The sequence below is a fragment of the Crocodylus siamensis genome, chromosome 15 (genome assembly GCF_052110815.1).
Source record: "Crocodylus siamensis isolate JL-2025a chromosome 15, ASM5211081v1, whole genome shotgun sequence".
Lineage (NCBI taxonomy): Eukaryota > Metazoa > Chordata > Crocodylia > Crocodylidae > Crocodylus > Crocodylus siamensis.
Window position 1 is genome coordinate 27,789,169 of NC_143409.1, and position 22,780 is coordinate 27,811,948.

A 22,780-nucleotide genomic window follows, 5' to 3' on the forward strand; every position below is an offset into this window, starting at 1 on the left:
GTATCTGTTCCAAATGCTGAGCTGTTTACAGATAATGTAGAGGCTGTATCTGCAGCTGGAAATGATGGTGAAATTCCAATACCTGTTGTGGCTGCAGTCAGGGTTGTGTTGAAAGCAGATTGTAAGGATGATGTACTCATTGAAAAACCATTTGTAGACATTATCATGGTTGTAGGTTCTTGTGGCATTGATGCATTTGAGCCTACTGTAACAGAAGTCGATTCCAAGCCTATCTGTGATTTTGTATCATTAGAGATATTTGTAGTTGATGATAACAATGAAGTGTTTGAAGATGATTTCACTGTGGTGAGTAGTGTACTTGATAACCTGTCACTAGGTGATAATGTTCCAGAAGTATTTGTGAGTTTATCTGTAAAAGCCAGATATGGAAATATTCTATAATAATCAGGTCAACATATTTGTTACTGATATAATATCACTATTAAGTAATGCAGGCCATTCTTTAACTCATAAAAAACACAGTGAAAAATATAGTGGCCTAAGTTGTTGCTTGTCAACATTTACTGTAACTTGCTTTAGAAAAATAGTATTCCTTTGTATTTTTTTGCCTGTTCAGATTTGGTAATGTGTGCTTCATTGAACTAGGAAGACTTATTGCAAGGATTTGCCAAGTGAAGCTAGGGGTGGTTGGACAATAGAAATTTCACTGAGGTTTAGACACCAAACTCCTATAGGCACCAATATCCCAGCTTGTGCATACAGAAAATATTTTTTAACTTTGTGAGAAAAGGATTTTTTTTGGTTGATATCTTTTCTTGGACCAACTGCACAGCTGGGATAAATTTAGACAAGTTCACAAATGCAAAGCATTCTTTCAGGCCTGAGGAGGAAAACAGTCATGATAATATATAAGAACAGTGGGTTCTTCTGATATTAAAGATGAATCGGTATTTATATGGCTCACTCAGCACAAAGGCAAAAAGCTGGAACTTCCCCAGTGGCCTCTACATATAAACATCACAAGATATGTATAAATTATATCCATCGTCTTTTAAGAAAGCCATATATTCCTGTCTGATTGGGAAGTCTTAGCATCCTAAGATGAAAAAAGTAGTTGATCCATTTTTACCTGTTGCAATGATCACAGAGGAATTTGGTTCTGCAGCTACAACTCTTACAAGGCCTATTAGATGCAAAGCAGTTTAATTATGATTTAATATGATCTAAACAAATTATTGCCTGGCTATTGCTTTTTTCCCCCATTATATTGAGTGCAAGAGAGGCTAATTTAAGTGTTGGGGACAGACCTACAGGTGGGTGTAACCTGGCCCAGCTGAGCCAAGTTTGTACCTTGGGTCTTGATTCTCCTGTCACTTAGATTGGTGTAAATCAGCGTTAACTCTGTCGACACCAATAGAGGTAGCCAAATGTGGACTCAATGGCCATGTTCAGACGACTGCGGCTGTGCGGTATGTGGCGCCATAAACACATCTGCAGTGCCACATACCATGCATTTAGATGTTCTCCACACTGCAAGGGTATACAGCCCAAGCATGTGCTGCTCTGCTTTTTATTTCCGTGGGCTTTTTTCATCCCTGAATATCTGTAGGAAAAAGAAGTGGAACAGCACATGCACAGTCAGTGCATGCCACTCAAGAGTGGAGTCAGGCTGCCCAGAGCCGTGTTCTAGCTGCTGGCCAGGCTCCATGTGGCAGAATCACTGCTGCTACAGCCCCATGAGGCTCCCAGAACCCCAGGTCAGGCTGCTGGGTCCAGCCCAGTGCTGGCCCCAGCTTCCTCTACCCCACCCAGGGTAACTTGCCATGCATCAAAGCACACATAGCACAGGCGTTCCCCAGGGATGAGTAGTGGTGGTGCAAAGTGTGCCGCAGCTACTTGTCCCCTGAGAACCAAACGTCCATGCTCATCTGGATGTGGCCAATGGGTGCATCTACACTTACAATTAATGTGAAGAAATAAACTCCAGCACACATCATGCCAGCGTTTATTGCTCCCAGGTGCCACATTTGCACGTGCGCCCAAGACCACAGCACATTGAGCCAAGTCAGAACAGCTCCAGCTGGCAGGGGACCTGGGGGGCCACCCTGCCAGCCCAGGTCTGCTCCAACAGGCTCAACATGCTGTGGAGGGGCTGGCTGGGGCACAAGGGTGCTCCAGTGCTGGGCTTAGCCAGCAGGCAGCCCTCATACTGGAGCACCCTCATGCCCCAGCCATCCCCATCAGCGTCTACATGTGCACTGCTACACAGTAAATAATGCCAACACGGGATAGAAGTACTATCCTATGGCAGCATTTATTTGTTTACTGGGCGCATCTACATGAGATGCTACTAAGCAATGGTTACTGCGTGCTTATCTGGCACTTTACCATCTAGAATACTCTATTAACCAGCATCTGTCATAGACAGCAATACATGTTGCCATGGGGCATCTTGCTGTGCGCGTCTCATAGATCTGTTGTTTATGGAAGCTTCAGGACGCTGCTGAGCAGTGCCACTAGTGGCAGTCTCAATTGTAAACACCCGCCATTGTGATCGCGTTGTGCTTGTGCTGTGTTCTGACTTTATCGCTGAATATCTCGCCCATCCTGCCACTATGGCCAAGTATAACTCTCGGATAACCGGCATATTTGATTAACTGACACCCCCATTCCTCATGGATGCCAAACAACATAACTTTTACTGTACTTGCATAATGAAGCACTAAATAAATGTACAGTAACTGGAGTTACTGTGCAGTAGCACCAGTGAACGTCTTTTAAGTGACATTACTGTGCAGTAGCCTAATATTATTGCATAGTAGCGTATTAGCACTGTTAGTGCTGTAACACTCTACTGAGCAGTAATATTTGGCTACTGCACAGTCAGCAACTCATCTAGATGCGCTCACTGTGACCTAATAGGGCTGCACGTGTAGATGTGGAGACTTTACTGTAGAGCTAATTAGACAGCTCCAGAGTAAATGTCTCATGTAGAAATGCCTAATGCCTAGTAAAAGAAGAACATAGTTCAAATATCCCTGTGGGTTTGGATGAGATGGGATTTGGGGATCAGTGGGTTTTGGAAGGCGCGAAATTCTTTATGCTCTCAACAGCATCAGCTGGCGATGAAGACATATTTAAAATACAGCAGTATTATCAGAAGTGCCTGCAAGGCAGCATAATTCAACCTTAAATTGCCCCTAACATCTGTGAATCCATGAGGATTCTGCAGGACTTTCCACTTGGATTCAATTTCTCCAGCCGTGGCAACTGCATTAGGAAGTAATGCTCAGGAGAGCAGTCTATCCAATGACCATGAATCAGAATGAAAAGAACACTGTGTGTAGGGATCATGGATTGTGGGACACATCAGTCACGTTTCAGATGAACCTCCCAGTAAATGAGTGCTTTTTCTCTACCCCTCAGAATCGTGTAGCACAAGACTGAAATACCACTCATGCCTCAGGCTTAGGTCCTCACTGTCCTGCACTAACCCATGGTTAGGCTGTGTTCATTCACTGAAGTAGCTATGCCAGTGCAAGGCCCCAGTGTAGATATGCTGCACTGTATATGAGGGAGTTTATGCTGGCCTGCCCTGCCCTCTGGTGCTAGGCACTATCCAAGACAAGAGTTTGAACTAGATGGGCCATTGGTTTCATCCTGTTTGGCCAGCCCTATGTTCCTTTGATGGAACTTCTAACAAAATAATTGTTTATATGGAAGAATTTCTTACCTGCTATAAGCAACAAAGAAACTTTGAGTTTTTTCCATACCATTCTTTTGTCTCAGTTTTCTATGCCAATGCTGAACTGTCAGCTGCCTAAGAGGAACCAGAAGAGGAACTGGTTATGGTCACCAGGTCAATCTGATTTCATCACATTACTGATACTGGGGTGGCCACCCAGGGGTATGAGTGGTATGAGCAAACTCTGTATGTGGCATACAGCAGACTGGGGAGGGGTCAGGAAACCAGAAAGCAGAACAGCAGATTGGGCAGTAGAAGGGGATTGAAGTGGCACTTGGGGATTGTCTGGGAAAAGGTTGTCTGCCAAAAAGATTGGCCTTCACTGGCTTACACAAGATTAAATTGGATACAGCTATAGCAGCAAATGAAATCTCCATATCTTCCATGCTGCTAAGTGTGCAGGGAAGGATTCCTAGCAAGAGATTATCAGTGCTTCTTAAAACCTACAAGCAATACCTCTGCAAATAGCCTTTTTCAGAGGAGCTGGTGCATTTCTAGTTCATGATCTTGATGTGCACAAATTCATAAAAATAAATAAAAATTAGTTCAAGTCAGGTTCATTCTGAATGTTGGACAAAGGTTCGACCCAGTTGTTACTTGCTTCAAACTGGCTGGTCCATTCTTGGAGGTGAGTGAAATAGTAAGAGAAAATCTGAAAATGCGTGAACATGTGGCATATGTACTAAAAGGGACTGTCAGTATCTTTGCCTGCTATGTCCATGACAGTTATAGAAATCACAGTCAACCCCATGTTGTTCAGTAGAGTCACTTAAACTGTAATAAGGGCCATATTAATATTATTAGGAAGAAGTATCTCATTCTTCATGTATTTAATAGCAGTTGGATATAACCAGGTCATCTCCTGCTACGAATAGGTCTTACTCCACTGAAATCAGTGGAGATATTCAGATTTAGATCAGTGCAGGATCTGTTTATCTATAGATGCCAACATTTTCATACCCAAGGAAATATATCAGCATAAAATGAATAATGGGGGCTGGCATGCATTTTTCAAATCTCTGTGAAGAAACATGTCCCTCTAAAGGCAAAATTCTTTGGTCTTGGCTACACTGCCACATCTCAGAGCTTGGCCCAGAAAGTCAGACAGGATACTGGAGTGAGATATGCATGAAGGATTCCCAGCACACATCAGAGTAATGTGTCAACAGCTTTTAATATTACATAGTGTGCATTATTGGTCATGAGTCAGGCATATGTTTATTCCTTCCCACTATATTAACATTAATATTTAACACTTCTATAGGACCCTACATATTCACTGTGTTAATGCAGTAAGTAATGGAGTGTTAATTAACAGCCTTCTGCTGCAACCATCAGAATAGGCAATGCCTGCTACCTACACCCCCACTACAGTACAATACACTCTCACTACCAATTGAAATACAAACAGCTTTGCTAAATACTATTCAGGGTGAGCCACTGCAAAAAACCCAGTTAGAAAAAGAAGCAAAAGTATTTTAAGAACACATCAGACCCATATTCACAGGATGTACTGGGATTGCAAATCTGAGAAACTAGCCTGCTGCAATCTGTGAAAGGCTTTATCATTCAACTGGATTTGAATACTCATACACATGGTAAGACTATGTGTTATTAATGCCCTAATTTCCATCTTACTAGGACCCTCCCTGCATACCACACTATGCTAGTTTTCTTTAACAGATGAGCTGGTAATAAAGTATCCATCCAGAAAAATCCCTCCTGCCCTGACCTGTCCTGTCCAGAAAGCCCTGCAAGAAGCTTAAAGTTGATCCTTACCTGTCCTAGTCCTTTCTTGTGCTTGTATCTATGGGCAAATTCTATTGCAATGGGGAACCTCCTTCCTCTTCAAACCAACTGGCTGAGGTTCCAGGTTAACAGTGTCTAACATGGACAAGGTGAGGCTTGCAGAGAAAGAGATGGACTTGTTATTGGGAAGGTAGCTGCTGACAGTAAACTCCCCACCCACACTCTGTCAGTGGGGATTAGATCACCAGTGCACATATCAGTATGGAAGCACAAGGTCCAATGCACCTGCCCATATCCATGATGTGTCAGGTTGCACATTTCCTCAATACCTTTGTCCAAGGGCTGGATAGCAAACAATATGGTTATTTGAAGAGACTAAGGAAGCAAATTATATGAAGTAACATAAAGCACTTGGCCCAGGGGAGAGAAGATTAGATGGATATTCAGGAGTCCTGGAGCTAAATTCTCAGCTGCACACAGTATCCACTGGGGGACTACAGATATGTGATGTGTGACTCTTAGATCCTAAGGATGTTCTGTGCCAACCCCGGTCATTTTGTCTGTTAGAGCTGCCTCAAACTACTCTGTAGTCCCAAGGGGCCTATATGCTACCGAGAAGCAGTGGGAATGCAGCCAGGATCTGGACATATCCTTTCCATTCACCCATCTGCATCATTCAATAGGAAGGGGAATGTCCACAAACCAGTGACACCAACTCTATCTTGGGGACTTCCACATAGTGCAGGAGCTGACAGGGGACAATTATCTGCTGTAGAGATCTAGTAGCACAGACTTCACAGCATACTTAGCAGATGATAGCTGTGCAAATTTGGATACATTGCTTATCATCCCCCAAGTTTGCTTCCTTGAACTCCGCAGGGGTATGTCTACTTAAGCTGCAGCCCTGCCTCTGACTACAGTGTGGACATCCCTGGAGAACTTCCCCTGACACATGAGGGCAGGAGGAAAAAGACTGGATTTCTCCTTGCACCCCTCAGCCAGCAGGACAGGTAAAAGCCAAGCTCTCACTTCAACTAGGTAGAGAATATGGGGCAGGTTAGCTTAGACACAGATGTGTTAACCATGAGGTGTGGGTGAAACTCATCCATAAACAGAGGTTTGGCACAAAGACTAAGCCCTGACTAGGTCCTGATGGGGGTCCTACTTACTATACAAACTTAGTGCTGGCCCTCAGCATTGAAGAGAAATTCCTCTCTTCTGCCTTTCCAATCCACCCACTGAATCTTTTCCTGTTGGGGCTCATAATCTTCTGTGATTCTGTCTTCAATTCAGTGGGGAATGCTTGGGACCTCATGTCCTACCAGAGGGAAGCCACAGCTAGGGTAGGTCTTCATAGGCAATGGATGTGCTCATCTCCAACCCTGAGAGAGAATGCCTGACCGGTAGAGACAACGCTTCAGGTCTGGCATGTGTCCCCTCCACATTGGGAGTGTCCTCTTTACTCACAGGAGCATGGATGAGATTAACACAGGCAAGAAACCCCCAGTAAGACAATGCTCTTTATTGCTAAGGAGCTGCATAGAGTTTATCCTAGCTCCAAGGTACTGAGCTCTGGGCAGGAGGCCTCAGAAGTGTCAAGGAGTATTATGATGGGAGGCTGCTTTTAGGGACACTGGCAGTGCCTGCTTCTCAGGCAGCACAGAAGCTTTCTCCAGCAAGAGGCCTCCACTGCTCCAGTCTCCCAGTGGTAAAGCACCTCCAGCTCAGCACTAACCAGCAGCCCCACCCCCTTACTGTCCTCTTCCAGCTCTCTTATGGTATCTATGCAGTAAGAAGTTTTTATCATCTTGAGCTCTTCCTGAAATGCACAGAGTAACATTTGCTCAGCTGCCCTGCCTGTAGAGTAGAAGAATCAGGCTAATAGTCTCTTAAGAATGTGAGTTTAATCAGCAAACCAGGCACTGTCATTTTGGTACCATTCACTGCATCACCCCAGGACCATATACTTCTCCAGCACCAACATCAAGGCTGACAACTGATAGCCCTAATTCCCGCCAAGACTTTTACCTCTTAATTATCTGAAGCATATTAGGCATTTCCCTAAACACAAAAGATCAATTGACACCCCAGGTGGTAGTAATTTCCATTCATTATCTCCCCCATCCCTGGGATCTGAACAGTGGGTGAGACTGGTCTCAGCTGCCTGCAATCTAAGCAAAGGTGGTAATTAGTGGGGACAGGTGTGATTGGCTCCAATTCCAGGGTATAAAAGGTTCCCAAGCAATAGCTTCCCTCAAGCTGGGGTTGCTGTACTCAAGAAGGATGAGGGCCTCAGGTTGCCTGGAGTTAGTAGTCTTGTGCTGGGTGTTCAGTGGGGGAGTTTGCTACAACCCTTGGGCTTTTTCTAGGAGTGACTTGGCTATCTGGAGGCCCCCATCTAGAGCTGATGCTTCTAGTTCCCAGTCCTCCCCCTGGGCTTGGGTTGATGCTTCAGAAATAAGGGCAGTGCCCCTGCCGCAGCCTGTCATAGTGCAGTGTCAAGAAGCTCAGATGGTGGTAACTGTACATAGGGATCTATTTGGGACCGGGCGGCTGATCAAAGCTGCTGACCTGAGTCTGGGCTCAGCTGCCTGCCAGCATGTGGCCCTTAACGAAGTGGAGAATACAGTGACCTTTGCAGCAGGGCTCCAGGACTGTGGGAGTTCCTTGCAGGTAAGACCAGTCCAGGTCTGCCTTGAGACCCCTGGGTTAGAGCCCTGGTAACATCTTGTTTCCTCTATAGGCTTCCTCCTCACTCCCTCTGGGGTCCTATTCCTAATCTCCAGTCCCAGCCCTGTAAAAAGTCACTGAAGAGCTTTCTTCCTCAATGAGCCCCAGAAGTGGAGCTGACTGGGTGAGGGGCTTCATGTATCAGTCAGACTTCAGAGTCACCTGGCTTTTGGTGCTTTCTAGGGAGAACTGTTGATGATATTCAGATATGCCTTAACTCTTTCCATGTCTGATCTTACCCAGATGACCCCAGACTCCTTGATCTATAGGACCAGCTTGAACTATACCCCCAGCCCTGCTGGCAATGCAGTTATCTTGCGAACCAATCCTGCTGTGATTCCTATTGAATGTCACTATCCCAGGTGAGCTGAGTGCTCAGTTCCCTTTCTGCATATGCTCACTACTAACTAGACCTGGATCATGAATGGAGCTGTCCTCTTCCAGGAAGAAGAATGTGAGCAGCAAAGCTGTCAAGCCAACTTGGTCTCCTCTCTTCTCCACTGTGTCTGCAGAGGAGAGACTGCATTTCTCTTTGCGCCTGATGAATGGTAGGTGAGACTGCAATGGGCAAATGGAGATGCTTGGGGTTTTTCTATGTTAAACCAGTAAGTGTTAACTATTCAAATCACCTTCCATGTGAAGAAGTGGTGAAGTACAGAAAAACTCAGAACTCCTGTAGACTGTATTGGGCTACTAAATGTATATCCCTAGTTCTCGGGCAGTGAGCTACTAGTACTTCTTGCAGAGACTTCTATTCTGTTGCCACTCCCTATCACTAAATGAAAATCAAGATACAAATGGCTTTTATGCAGCCTGTCTCTTACTGTTTTCCTTTGCAAGCTTCAGAAAGACTTTTTAATTCTCCTTCAAATGAACTTGCTGGCATAGAAAAATAACTCCAGACAAGTAGCACATAATGGAAAATGAATCTCGTTTAAAAAAAACAAAAAAACCCCAGCTTTTTGATGGGACTGCACAAGTGAATGATGTAAAGCACCTGTGTTCCTACATATCATGTTTTGTGGCATGACACTGTTTTAAAAATGCTTTGCATTACATGAAGTGTAATGACTACTTCATGGAAGAAATTAAAACCAGCTTTGATGCAGTGGATGATAAGGAGATCAATGAAAAGACCTCTTTCTAGAAAAAGACACCAAGAACTTCCTGTCCTAATTTCAGCTATTTAAGGACAGAATCTTTGCTGGTAATGTCTGGGAATGGTGATGGGTATGCTGAGGCTTACAGTTTTTAGACTGAAAGAAGGGAGACTGGGCGTGGGGAACGTGTGGCATAAGACTTCAGGAACTCTGCTTTCAAAGAAGAAACTGCTATGACTTGACAGCTGTGCCCTTGCTTATATAGCACTTGATAACTGGAGGCAAGAGAAGAGTGTTCACCTTGGTGGGGTGTTTTTTTGTTTGTTTTTTTTTGTTTTGTTTTGGTTGAGGTGGGGTCTTTTTTTTTTTTTTCTTTTTTAAGTCCTCCAATGCTTGGAAGGTCAACTTTTAGACAATTTGGCCTCTAGGATGCCACTTGTAGCAGTGAGTCTAAATTGCTGTGTCCTCAGACTGTTTCCATGTTCAGTCTCATCTAAAATCCATCTTCTCTTTAAAGAGCTGCTTAACACCAGCCTGGAAGCAACCTGTTGGGGTTGTGTGCAGAGGGTCAGGCTGAATTATTTTATTATGTATTTTGAGGCAAGGACTAAATATAACCCCTCCCCCATACTGTTTACCACCCCTCCTTGATGCTGCTTTGCACTGGGGAGCAGGGCTTGTAGAGCTGCAAGTATTAATGTAAGCTGAGTTCTTGCTTCAGCAGGCTGCTCACAGGGGTCAGAAGAGATCTCTCCTGGTGCAGTGGCCTGAATGTTCCAGGTCACTTGCTTTTTCTTATGCCTTGGAATGCCCTCGGCTGATGCCTCGCTGGATGGCATGGGGCAAGTGCTCTGAGGTAATACAGAGAAATCCTTTCTGTACTACTATGAGCCTTGTCCACATGCTCATGGATGTAATGAGCCTGATCTGGGATTGAAAGGAGTATCCCCCAAGTTGGATTGCTTGGGGGTGGGGAAGGGTGGAGTTGTTTCTGCTGGATTGGGGCATATTTCACTTGTGGATCAGCTGGGCTGATCTTGATTAAGCAATTCCTTACTATTAGAGGGGCCTTGTGTAGACAATATATTGATCTCTAACCTGGATCCCAGAATGGGACAGCTCTTGGAATCAGATACAAAACAAATTGGTGTCAGTGGGGGAGGGGTGCATAACTAACTCAGGCTAATGCTAGCCCAACTAGATTCCATGCATCTTCTTCCACTTCCCTGTTCTTTTTAGCCTCATGTAATCTCTTCAGACTGTTTCAGGAAAGCCCAACCCTGCCTGCTTATTTCCTCTGCTCACTGTGAGCTTCACTTACAGATGACTGGAGTGCTGAGAGACCCTCCAATGGATTTCACCTGGGAGAACCCATGCACATCCAAGCTGAGGTCACTGCTGAGAACCACATGGCTCTCAGGCTCTTTGTGGACAGCTGTGTGGCTACCCTTACCCCAGACAAAAACTCCTCCCCCCGCTATGCCATTATTGACTTCAATGGGTAAGAGCTCAGTTTGCTGCTTGGCAAGGATCCCAACTCTGGCTGGGCTTTAAGCTAACACAGCTGCCTATCTTTAGATGCCTTGTGGATGGGAGATCAGATGATGCCACCTCAGCCTTCATATCGCCTAGGCCCAGGCAGGACATGTTGCAGCTTGTGACTGATGCATTCAAGTTTGCAGCAGATGCCAGGAACCTGGTAAGATCTCTGTTTTCTGACCCAAATCTGGTCTCCAGGTGAAGGAGGGTGTTGGTGAGTGTCCTATGGGATGGCTCTAACCTTTCTATTCCATTGCCCTCCCAGATCTATATTACCTGCCATCTGAAGGTCACTCCAGCTGACCAAGTTCCAGACTTCTTGAACAAGGCCTGTTCCTTCCACAAAGTGGGCAACTTGTAAGTAGCTGGGGAGATGAACACCCATAGGTGGGGCATGATGGGCAGCACAGGCTGGAAGAGCCCCTTGCCATAAGGGATTGTCATCTTCCTCTTTTTCCCACCCTCCTCCTGGTTCTAGCTGGTCTCCAGTGGAAGGCACCAGGGACATCTGCAGCTGCTGTAAAACTGGAAATTGTGGGTTGCTTGGGTGGTCTAGGAGAGTTCACCCTCCCAGATGGCCAGTGAGGCACTTCCGGAGAGATGTGGCTTCCAAGCCTGGTAGGCCTTAATACTTTCTTCCTCTTCTGTTCCTTCCTTCCCCGCAATTCTTCTGGGAAAAATAGGTCTGACTTACCCCAAAAGTAGTTGCATTGAGCCTCTTCCTCCTGGGATTGAAATGGCTGCTACTACCTTTTACTTTCAACACAGGTAACTCCTCCATGGTGGAAGCAGAGTCTGACGTTGTGCTCGGGCCACTATACATCCTTGATGCCTCACAAGAGTCCAGGGATCTCTTCAAATATCAAATAGAAGTAGAAAAAACAGCAAAGAATGGTATACAATTTATCTGTCTGCTATAGATGTTAGGTGTTCCAAAATTAGCTACCACAAGAGTACCACATCACACTGGCTGATTTTTGAAAGCCCCCTCACAAGACTTTATTCCTTCAGTCTTTTAAGACCTGCTACATGGATCTGCCACTTGGGGATGGGGGTCTAGGAAAGATGTGGCTGGACTTGGAGCAGACTTTTTTTAAAAGGTCACCCAGATGCTGGGCTTAACCCATCAATGGCCTAAGACTAGCCTCTAGTGAGGAGTACCCACTTGGTTCATCCATCTCACTTGTTTTCCCCCCCCCCCCCCAATTCAGCAGGTGCTTAGGTAGGAAGCTTTTGCTTGTAGAATAGCAACTAACATAGCTCCACTCTTTTATCCTAGTGTGTGCTCCCTAGCCCCTTTCCTGATATGACCTCTCTAGGACTCCGAAGTAAACTTGCCCATAACTAGGGATTTTGGAAGATGGCTGGAAAAAATAGTTTGGTTCCTATTCTAACCACCCCCATTCTTTCACAGGCAAAGAAGAGATGGCTGGGTTGATTGTGGTAGCGGCTGCCGTAACTCTGGCCTTCTTTATTCTGGGACTCATTTTCATATACAAAAGAGCACTGCTAATACAATGCCAGAGGTGTCATGTGCCTCTTACACACTGTACAATGTAAAATAAATTCAGACCTTGAGTCTGACCCATCTAATTTCTAATAAGAGGCAAGGCTCTTCATTTGGAACTGCGGGAGGGGTACAGAACAACGAATATATTTTGTCCACAGGATAGCTGGTGCATCTTAGTGTCCTGACTGTGCTTAAGTCTCTGCTCTCTTTAGCTCTAAGCATTCATGCAAGATGTATCTTGCACTCCAAAGAAGAATCTTTTTCTAAGCTAAGCTGTCTTGGTGACAGCTGAAAGCATGATTGGGGGTGGGGGCATTTAAGATTCCTCGATGTCAAGTTTTTAGCTGCCATTCATTTAAAAACAGAAAAGGTTCTTGGAGAGGTAAGAGACAAGCACTCCCAAGCCACATCTGCAAACTCAGTGTTGTGCCCCAGTGGCTAGGACTAACCTGGCCTGGTCAACTGCAAGCACCAAATGTGTGGGATTTATAGGAAGAGGAACCAGGGGCCAGGTGACAAATCTGGTGTTGTGTGGTGTGTTTTTTGGCCTCAGCAAAAAAAAAAAAAAAAAAAAACTGTAGCAGGCAGCCTTCTCCAGTTGCCTTCCCCCCGGATCACATGGTAATTTTTCACTCTGAATTTATGAAGTATTTGGCTTGGTGAATAGTAACTTGGCTGTTCTGACTTGGTGCCCTCATTTGGTAGCTCCTCATCCCAGATCTCTGCAGACCAGAGAATTTGAGTGTCTCTGGGTGTTTTGATGTTTCAGCAGCTCAAGGGAAGAACTATGGTTTCCCAATCAAGGAGGAACTTGGACAAAAATGAGGCCGGATTAGTCCAAATTGAAAATGGATCATGGGGAGGAGAAATAAAATGGCTTGCAAGTTCTATGTAGTGGTGGATGGCTAAGTGAGCGCCTGAGTCACAAAGGGGGGGGGGGTGCGCGCATGTGCTGATATCTCTCATCTCTGATTGGGGGTAAGATAATGAATTACTTGCATGGTCTTCTAAGATGCCTTGCCTGCCTTTTTTTTGGGTCCTTACTCGACTATACAGACAGTCAGCGTCTTCATGCTATCACTTTACCTTCCAGTTTCCCTTCCTGCTGGACAAATGGCTAGCATCATAACAAGTTCTTATTATGTTGTGAGGAAAGAGTTAGTTAAGTTTCCTACAGCATTTTAGGTAGTGAACTCCTTCTGCTCATGTATACTCCTTGCAGCAGTAATGCAACTTGTACATCCTCCCTATGGAGGCTATCTATTTGGCTTAAGGAAAAACCTTTCACCAGAAACCCTCTTTCACCTGCAAGCACTAATTTTAAGACCTGAATAGCATCAGAATACTTCTGGCCATTGTACTTTTGCTTTCTAAATCTACCTACTCTTTTTATGGTGTTACTATTTGCCTAGCATAATAGCAGGCCTGGTCTAGGGAGTTCTAAGGTATAAACAATTTTTAAAAAGGAAGGAAAAAAGCCATTTAAAAAGGAGGCATCTAGTAATTATATCCTGGATACTTTAGTTGCTGTCTGAGTAAGTACAAAGTACAGTAGAATTAGTATCACAACTGAAGTTGCAGTTCCTTTTTAAGAATTTGAACTATTTTAAAGGGCCTTTGCCACTGTTGCCCCAGGATTCCTTTTACTAAAGACACTGCTGTGCGTGCTTTTTTTTTTTTTCCCCCCCTGCCTCCCAAGGACTGACATGGCCCCTCATCCAATCTGGTATTTAACTTTTTTTTTTTTTTTTTTTTTAAGCTTGATAAGTAACCCCCTAGAATTATTGCAAGGTTGTATTACAGGATAGTTATCCTTGCAAGTAGTTCCTTGGACACTACAACAGTGACTTTGGGTGGTACTGGCCTCAGATCCTCTGAGTGTGTGGGATATCTTGTTTTCTGGATTTCTTGTTGTTTGAACAAGAATTCCAAGGGTGCTTTGGTCTCCCAAAGGTTGGCAACAAAAATGCACACCATCTCGATTACAGAAGTAGTAGACAATCTTGTCTCAAACTGTCCAATCCTCAAATTTCTTACCTCATCTTTTTAGATAAGGTACTCCAATCTTACTCTATTTTTTGATACAGTGGGCTAACCAGGTACTGTGGCTTTAGTTTCCCTTTTTTTAAAAAAAAAAAAAAAAATCACAGCACTCCTTTTCCCAGTACCTCTTCTTATAAGGCACTCTATACAACTTAACTGCTTAATTCTGAGAAGGCCAAAAGTTATCTTAGGAGCCTAAGCATAACCAAGAGAAGTGGTGATGACTCCTACCCTGGGGATCTTTAAGAGGAGGCTCAACACTTACCTGGCTGGGGTCACTTTGAGCCCAGTTTTCTCTCCTTTCCACCCCTGCATCTATAACTCAGTCTGCCCATTACAGTGATCAGCTGTTGACAGGCTAGTGGAGGGGTAGAGGTAGTCATACTAGCATGTGGAAACTTAATATTCCCCTCTCCCTTATTCCCTTAACTTGCCCATTATCAGATGTTCACGTGGCTATATTTTAAAAAATGTACTTCACTGCTCTTGGGTCTGTCTTGGCACTGGCAGCAGGTGGAAGACAAACTAGGAGAGATGATCAGAGGAAGGGAAGATGAATAGACTTTTCCATGAGAAACACCACCCCAGCAGCCTGCCTGGTGCTGGGGAGGGAGTGGAGGCTAGTGATTAGGGCACTGAACTAAAACTTGGATCATCTGGGTTCTCAGCTAGGGCACTGGGCTGCTTTGTGATCGTTTCCATTGGAGCAAGGATTTATGCACCACCCCTCACACGGAGCTTGTATCAAAAAAAGACACGGGGGAGCCTGGGCCCATAAAAGAATAGGCAATGCCAGAGATGAACTCCTGCCCTAGATGAAACAAGGAGTTTTGCCATTGACTCTGAAAGGATCATACCCCAGGATTATCATCTCATTCTTGGCTAAATGATGATAGGCCATGTTAGGGACCGGCGCCGGCTCCCCCACCCGTGACCTCAAGGCGCCCGTGGGCTCCCAGTCTCCTGCCGCCTGGCCGAGGTCGCTTTTAGCAGCACGTGACCCAACTCCCCTCCCCTCCCAGGAGCCGCGGCGTGGGCCGGCTGCACACAGGCCGCGGTGTCTGGGTCGGCGTTTCTGCCGGAACCCGGGGGCGGAGAAGCCGGCTGTCTCACTCTCCAGAGAATTACCCCTCAGCGGCTGCTTTTACTTGGTAGCAAAGCCGGAGGCTGCTTGTTAAGAGGCCTCATTCAGATCCCTTTGCCACAAGCCTGGACACCAGGCTTTCTATGAGACTATCGGCTTTTGTTTTCGGCAGGAATTGCTTCCTGTCCCGCAGGAACCCGAAACAGGCACGGGAAGCCTAACGGCTCACGGGCCGGCGGCCGGGCAGGTGCCGCGGCGCCTGCGCGGGGCGGGGCGGGCGGGGCGGGGCCGGGCCGCCGGAGGTCAGCTGACCGGCGCTGGGTGGCAGTGTCGGCCGGGCCGCGGGCAGGATGGTGAGCGTGGGCTGCGGGCGCTGGGGCGGGGCGGGGGGCTGCTGGTGCGCGTGGGCCCCGGGGCTGCCTCCAGCCTGGGCTTGAGGGGACGTGGGGTTAAGGCCGCCAAGGACGTGGCCGCGCCGCTGCCTTCCTCTGCCCTGCGGGGCCGGGGGAGACGCCAGCTTGTGTGAAGTGCAGAGGCGCTAACCCGAGCGCGTCTGCAGAGATCCACAGAGGCGGCGGGGCGCAGGGCCCTAGGCTGCCTTGCGCGGCTGCAGCAGGTGCGAGGGGCTCCCTGCGCCCGGGCCGCGCTCCCTACTGGTGCTTGCTGGTTAAAGCCACCAAAGCGCCCTGAGCCAACTGGTAAAGATAGAAAAGAGGGAGGCAAGTAGGGCTGCCAGCCCTCCCAGATTACCTAGGAGTCTCCTGGAATCAGCATCAGTCTCCTGGTGACTACTGAAAGCAATCCAGGAGACTTCAATAGGACATCATGTTGGAAAAAGAAATCTCCCAGAATAGCTTCAGTCAGAATTGGCAGCCCTAGGGGTAAGTCTCCTGTCCCTGTCCCTTCCTTACATAGTCTGCCGCTCTCAATCTTTCCCACCTCCTCCTCCTCCAGGTAGGACTCCAGCATGAACTCACTTACAGCTATTGCCTTAAAGTCCCCTGGGGCTGTGCTCATTGTGCCAGGGCTGAGTGAGCATCGTTTTCCATTGCTGCCCCAGTAGCACACTCCAAATGACGACTGTCTCAGCAAATGTCTGATTGTGCCTAGTTCTCTGTAGAGTGAAAAGCTGGTGACTGGGGTTTTGGGGAAGAGAATTACTTCTACTACTCCTGCATGCCAGCCCTTCCCGCAGCTTAGCAGCTAACTCACCTGGTGGGGGACACTAGCAAAGTATCTAGAGAGGAGAGAAATCATGGGGCTGTCCCTTCTAGGGCAATGGGGAGAAGGCACAGCTAAAGGTGGGAAGTGGGAGGGGTTCCTTGCTCTGGTGAGAAGAGTTGAGGTGCTCTTCAAGGGGTACTTTGGCACTGGCTGACCTTCTACTGGGTCCCAACAGTAACACAGATTTCATGTCCACACAATCTTTTCCTTCTAGAGGTTCCGGTTCTGTGGAGACTTGGACTGTCCCGACTGGGTCCTAGCAGAGATCAGCACCTTGTCTAAAATTGTTAAGTGGAAAAGGCATTTTCTTTTTAATATTTATTTCTGTGGTTCTTCCAGTTCTCACGCTATGCCTGTTGCCCACCAATCAAAGCATATTTTTACTCTTAAAAAAATGCGGGGGGGATAGAAAGTCATGTACCGTGAACCAGTAGGTTGCACGTACAGTGGTGGGGAAGTGCTATACCTACAGTGGTGGGGAAGCCATGGGGACACTGACTTGATGGGTCTTAGCACTGGGTATCTGGGCAAGGAAGCTGTGATCCCTCCCAGTCACAAGAGCAAACAGCCCAGGCTGTGTCCTATGGCCAGAGTGGCTTTCCACAGGTCAGAGACAGGAGGCTTTTGAACAGGTTTTGTCTGAGGGCTGGAGAGAGAAATTGATGCCACACAAGAGCTGCCTAGGACTGTTTTAGACTGATTGTTGCCTATAGAAATCCAGGGCACTTCATGTTTTAGATTGCAAAAGGGGCAGTGGGGCACAACATTGTTAAATGGGTTCCTGATGTGGCTGTATGTATGTGCATGCACATGTGTACTCATACACTTGGGGGGGGGTGCTTATATGCTTCTGCCAAGAGAGGCCTGAGGAGTAAAGTTCTCTTCTGTTGTTCTCTGTTCAAGTCCTCAGTGAAGCTGAAGCTGATCTGTGCCCAGGTGCTGAAGGACCTGCTAGGAGAGGGGATTGATGTAAGCGAATAACTTTCTTTCCAGTTGCTTTTAGAGTTCTAGATCTCCTCTCAGCCTAGCCCAGTCCCCAGCAAGAGGGAGTATAGGGTAGATACAGCAGCCATCCCTAGGGTAGGCAGTCAGGTCTTGTGGGGAGGGTGTTAGAGGACCAAGAGCTCTGCCACCAACTAGCTGAGTGACCTCAAGCAAGTCATTTAAAACATTTACCCCCTGTGTCCCTAACTGAGAAATAAGGCTAATGCCTTCCCCACCCAGCAGTGAGTAGGGCTGGATAACGGCCAAGTACTGCAATGCTAGAGCAAGGTTTATTATCTACTACCCTAAGGGCATGTTATGTCCTGGGTTTTTTTTCCATGTCCTCACTAGAGGAGTGGTGTGTAGCTGCCAGCATGGGTTCCCTTGAGATCCCCCAGCAAGAATCCTGGCTGCTGGCACAGAAGGGAGCTGCCCACTGATCCGGAGTTTGCACGGGGGAGGTGTGCAGTCAGACATGTGCCTGGTGCCCTGTGGGATTGATGAATCCTACCAGTTATGTGCACCATGAGTCTGTTGATTTTGTAGCGAGTTGCAGCAGGAGCTGAGGAGACTGGAAGTTCTAGTCCCAGGACATTTTTTGACTTCCTGTATGGCCTGGGGCTAGTTAGAAGAAATCTAGTAGCTGCTTGTATTTTGGGGGCTGACTTGAGATCTCCTAGCCCTGTGTTTGCATGTGCACACCTGACTCTCAGTACTCTCAAAATCAAAGGACTGTTGTGACAGCATTGGCCTTAATGTGGGACTGCCTGCCTCATTTCACTTGGAGGGTGTTTAGGATTTGCTCAGTTAATGCCCAGAGGTTGTTATAAACACTGTGGGTAGCAGGGTTTCCTGGGGACTGCTGAAGCCGAGTATTGCTTTTCTTTTGCAGTATGAAAAGATCTTAAAGCTGACGTCAGATGCCAAATTTGGTGAGTGGCTCCCACCCCCTTTCCCAGAGCTGTTGTGGATCTGTGGCATAGCCTTCTGCAGCATTGTTCTTAAACTGGGGTGGATTGGGTTTTTCCTGTTGGGGTTGTTCCTTTGTGCTTACAGCAAAGAGGGTTCTGCAGCTTGCCTGGGTGCAAACCTTGGCTTTGGCTGCCTCTGAGCGGCCCCCTTGTTCATTGTGGAATGAACCTAGAAAATTTAGAGCTAGAAAAGACCCTCAGCAGGTTTTCTAGTTCAGCCTCCTGCTTAAGGCAGAATCGCCTGTCTGTAAACTAAAATGCACCACAGGCACCACATTTCTCCTCTGGCTTTTAGGAGCCCCCAGGGTTTGTCAGGTGCATTTTCCTGAAGTGGTTCTGTCAGGATCATGGAGAGGTGCACTGAAGGCCTGGGGCAGAGGCATTAGAAACAAACTGTGCAGTCTTCTCCCTTGAGAGCAAGCCCAGGGTGTCTAGGATCTCCTCGGTGCCCTTGTTTTTCTCCTGGGTGGAAGATGCTGTCAATCATCAGTCTGATGAAGTGCTGCTTCTAACTCCCAAGACAGTCCTGGCTGTGGGGTTATGTAGGTCATTCCTTGTATAAAAAGGAATTGGCCTGTGCCTGCTTGTGATTATCACAGGAGCAATCAACTTGTCAGGCCCTGTCCACACACCTGAGGATCTGTTATTCCAGTCTGGAGGACCTGGCAAAATTACTGGGGTAGTGTAGAGGAAAGGGGTATGGGAGAATGAATACAAAATGTCTAGTTGGGGTTACATTAGGTATCTGCCTCTGTCTGGTTTTCAGTCCCTTGGGTACTGTATGTTTACAGTCTCATCTCTTTTTTTTTTTTTTTTTAACCTGTTTTTACTGTTGGCTTGTATTACATCCTTAGTGGTTATGGGTTCATGTGCTAATTATGGACAAGGTGCCCAGTGCATTTTGCTTGTGTGTCTTTTCACCGTTGGCTCAGATGTCTGTTCATATATCCTCTCTAGTCTGGTGTAAATGAAATGGCCATGTCCGTGGATGTTGAATGATGCACTGGTGAGGCAGATGTTTGCTAACATCTGAGAGCTGCTTCCCAGAATGGACGAGCTCACAGTGTAAACAGTCCCTAAGACAGCTCCTTGTCCCTTCAGAGTCTGGGGATGTGAAGGCCACAATCGCAGTGCTCAGCTTCATCCTCTCCAGTGCAGCCAAGCACAACGTAGACAACGAGTCTTTGTCCAGCGAGCTGCAGCAGCTGGGGCTGCCCAAAGGTAGGGGAGTCATATCTTGGGCGCGGTGGCTTGGAGATCAGTAGCAGAACCTCTACTGCCTGATGCAATATTAAGTAGAGGAGGCTGGGAAGTTCAGCTGGATGTATTCCCCCTGTGCAACCTACCCCCACACCTGCTGGATAACCATGTCCCTCCATTGCATGTTGTGTCCCATGTGCTGCTGGAGCAGCCAGTCCATTCCCCTCTGGGATGACTGCAGTTGGAGGAGGTGTCCCCCAACAAGGAGAAGATGGAGTTAGCTGCGTCAACCAGTGTGAGGAGGCCTTGCAATAGTAACTGGGCCACCTTCTGATTAATATGTTCCTTATCAACATCTGCTGCTCTGTTATGGGCATCCTGCTGGATTCCCTCTGCTAAGCAGAGTAGCTGGGGCTGGGCTATGTGGGGGCTGAGCTGGTCTTCAGCAGGCGTCTGTCTTCTCGATTTCCCCAACCCCCAACTCCTCCTTGCCTTGTAGAACATGCTACGGGATTGTGCCGTTCCTATGAGGAGAAACAGAGTGCCCTGCAGGACAGCCTCCGCACACGCAGCCTGAGATGTGAGTGTGCCTGCTTTTGGCCAAGAGTGATGGGGCTGGTGCACTTGTTCAGGAGGGAGATACATTGACATCCTGTGCCCCTTTGTGAAACCCCAAGAGGAATTGCTCCAGCCTCTGGAACTCCCTGGGGAGGGTCTGCTCCTTTGCACTCCCTGAGGGAGGGTCAGTTTATTAAGGGCTGGAGCACGTGCTCCCTGATATGGGTAGCTGGGATTTCAGCAACAGAAGTGTTGGACCAGAGACCCCGATGTTGCCTCCTCATTATGGGCTGAGACCTCATCAGCCCCATGTTGGTCCAGTTAACTTTTATAGGATGAGATCACAGAGTGCAGCAGGAAATGGAGTCGGTGATCCACTTAGGGGCATCTTCTTCTTAGTCAGCATGGAGGGTGTTGGAAGTGCTGTGTGTTCTCTCTCTTTGCCACAATGAGATTAGAGCTGGTGTCCTAAATGCTTGGACCCACGGGAAGCTTTGCAGCAAGGTAGAAAGTAGGAGCAAGCAGCTTGCTAGCTGCATTACATCCATCTGACTTATTGGAGAGCTACCTTCTGCTGGCCTCAGTTCCCCTGATACTGCTGCTGGATGCTGCCATCTTTTTTTCCCAAATCCAGTGGTCTTGCTGTTTGCTGCCAAGACCATAGCTGTGTTCCACACTAGAGGAGGCTGCATTTTCTAGGGTGGAAGAATCCCCCTGACAACTTTTGACAGGCTTTGCTGGGCAGAGAATTGCCAGAGCAGCCTGTGGAACTGCTTGCCTCTGTTCTCAGTGAATCAGCTGGACTCTGTGTCCTGGAGGGTGGATTACACGCTCAGCTCCAGCGAACTCCAGGAAGTCAATGAGCCACTCGTGCACCTGAAATTCAACATACGAGACCGGGACAGAGGAGTGACGGAGCCCATTGCCATGGCAGTGTCAGCAGAGAAGTTCCAAGTCCTGCTGGCAGGTGAGTAGGTGGCTGAGGCAGTAGAGAAGCGCTTCCTTGCTGCATGGCATATTCCTTCCTGCTCTGTGATAGTAGCTGGGGCAGACATTTGGTGAGTTATTCCCTTGCTTTGAGAAGTCCCTCCAGATTCCCCTGCTGAGACCTGGGTGCTTGGACACCCCACTGCTATCACCTCTTTGCTTTTCTGCTTTCAGAGCTGAAGCAGGCCCAAGCCCTGATGAAGACTCTCCATGGATGACCTGGGAGAATGAGTGAGCATGGAAGAACCCAGCTGATCCTGAAGCAGCTTGTAAAGCCTCTTGTGATGACGACTGACCCGAGAGAACCCCCTGCATCTCCTCAGCCAGACTGCATGAGCAGAAATGGGTGGGGGCACAGGGAGGGTCCTGGATTCTCTTCCTCCTTTAGCAGGCTTTTGAAATGGGAAATTGTTGCTCTCAATGCTGATTACATTCTTCATGGCCCTTCTTACCCTACCCCTACTAGCACCCAGCCATCATCTCCATTTTGCCCACAAGGCCAAGCTCTCTTCCTACGGCAGCTCCTCATGTACTTCCACCAGCCATACTCCACATCCTTAACAGAGATCAGTTGCTTCCATAGTGGCTAATGTGGTGTCCACCTTGAGGCCAGCTTCAGGTTATGGTAACACCAGTGAGTTGCCACCGCAGTCCTACCACACTGTGAAGGGGCAGCCTTGCAGTACCCACACTATGCTTGTGCCTGCTGGCTGGAGACTGGGTTCAGAGCTTAAAAGCTCTGAAATCCCAGGCTTGGACCTTCATGGTGGTTCTCTTCCTGAAGAGCTGCGAGGGAAGGCTTTTTGTGCACTTGTCTGAACTAACTCAGTACTCCAGGTCAAGGACAAGGGCTGCTACTGTCTCCTTTGAGGCATGTGAGGTAACACTGGCTAAGCCAGTTCCCTGTCCCCTGAAGTCTGTGTGACCATCTGGGACTTCTGAGGGCGATCTGAGAGGCAGGGGCTGTACAAACCCCCCTCATACCCTGCAGCTGTTGGCTCATCACTACTGCCTCTCCAGTCCATTCTTGCTTCCCCTTCTCTCTCTGATGACAAACAGTTCATCTCTACCCTTTCTGCCTCCCTTCAAAGCTCTCTCATCTTTCCATTCTCTACCATGCCCTTCACTTTGCCAAGGAAGCTGAAGGTACTGGGTAAAGGATCAGGAAGCATGTGCAGCCCTGGGTGACCTCTTACCAGAGCCAGTTCTTTACATCATACTCCCTTGTTTTGCAATAAAATCGTGATGGGCTGGGCCTTGGCAGAGGGCCAGCATTTTGCACTGCTGTCTTGGTGCCCTTCTGCTCCGTCTGAACGCTGCTCAGGAAGAAGAGACACCTACTGAAATACAGCCCCGGAGGGAGCGGTGGGGCTCCTGTAGCACCAGCTCCCTTCA

At 47.4% G+C, this 22,780-nt stretch overlaps 2 protein-coding genes across 2 annotated transcripts; both read left to right on the forward strand.

Annotated features, from left to right (window-relative positions):
- The first annotated feature begins 7,738 nt into the window (after positions 1–7,738).
- Positions 7,739–12,384, forward strand: LOC149852275 (zona pellucida sperm-binding protein 3-like). The gene is made up of 9 exons (XM_090028754.1): positions 7,739–8,128; positions 8,429–8,547; positions 8,630–8,733; positions 10,609–10,786; positions 10,864–10,984; positions 11,090–11,181; positions 11,303–11,442; positions 11,593–11,718; positions 12,239–12,384. Exons 1-9 carry the CDS (start codon positions 7,739–7,741, stop codon positions 12,382–12,384), a joined length of 1,416 nt encoding a protein of 471 aa, XP_089884880.1.
- A 2,892-nt stretch (positions 12,385–15,276) lies between these two features.
- COMMD4 (COMM domain containing 4) lies at positions 15,277–22,666 on the forward strand. The gene is made up of 10 exons (XM_090029577.1): positions 15,277–15,356; positions 15,400–15,528; positions 15,634–15,667; positions 16,900–16,971; positions 17,589–17,654; positions 18,562–18,601; positions 19,742–19,861; positions 20,340–20,420; positions 21,189–21,365; positions 21,560–22,666. Exons 1-10 carry the CDS (start codon positions 15,277–15,279, stop codon positions 21,601–21,603), a joined length of 843 nt encoding a protein of 280 aa, XP_089885703.1. The 3' UTR covers positions 21,604–22,666.
- Positions 22,667–22,780: the final 114 nt, after the last annotated feature.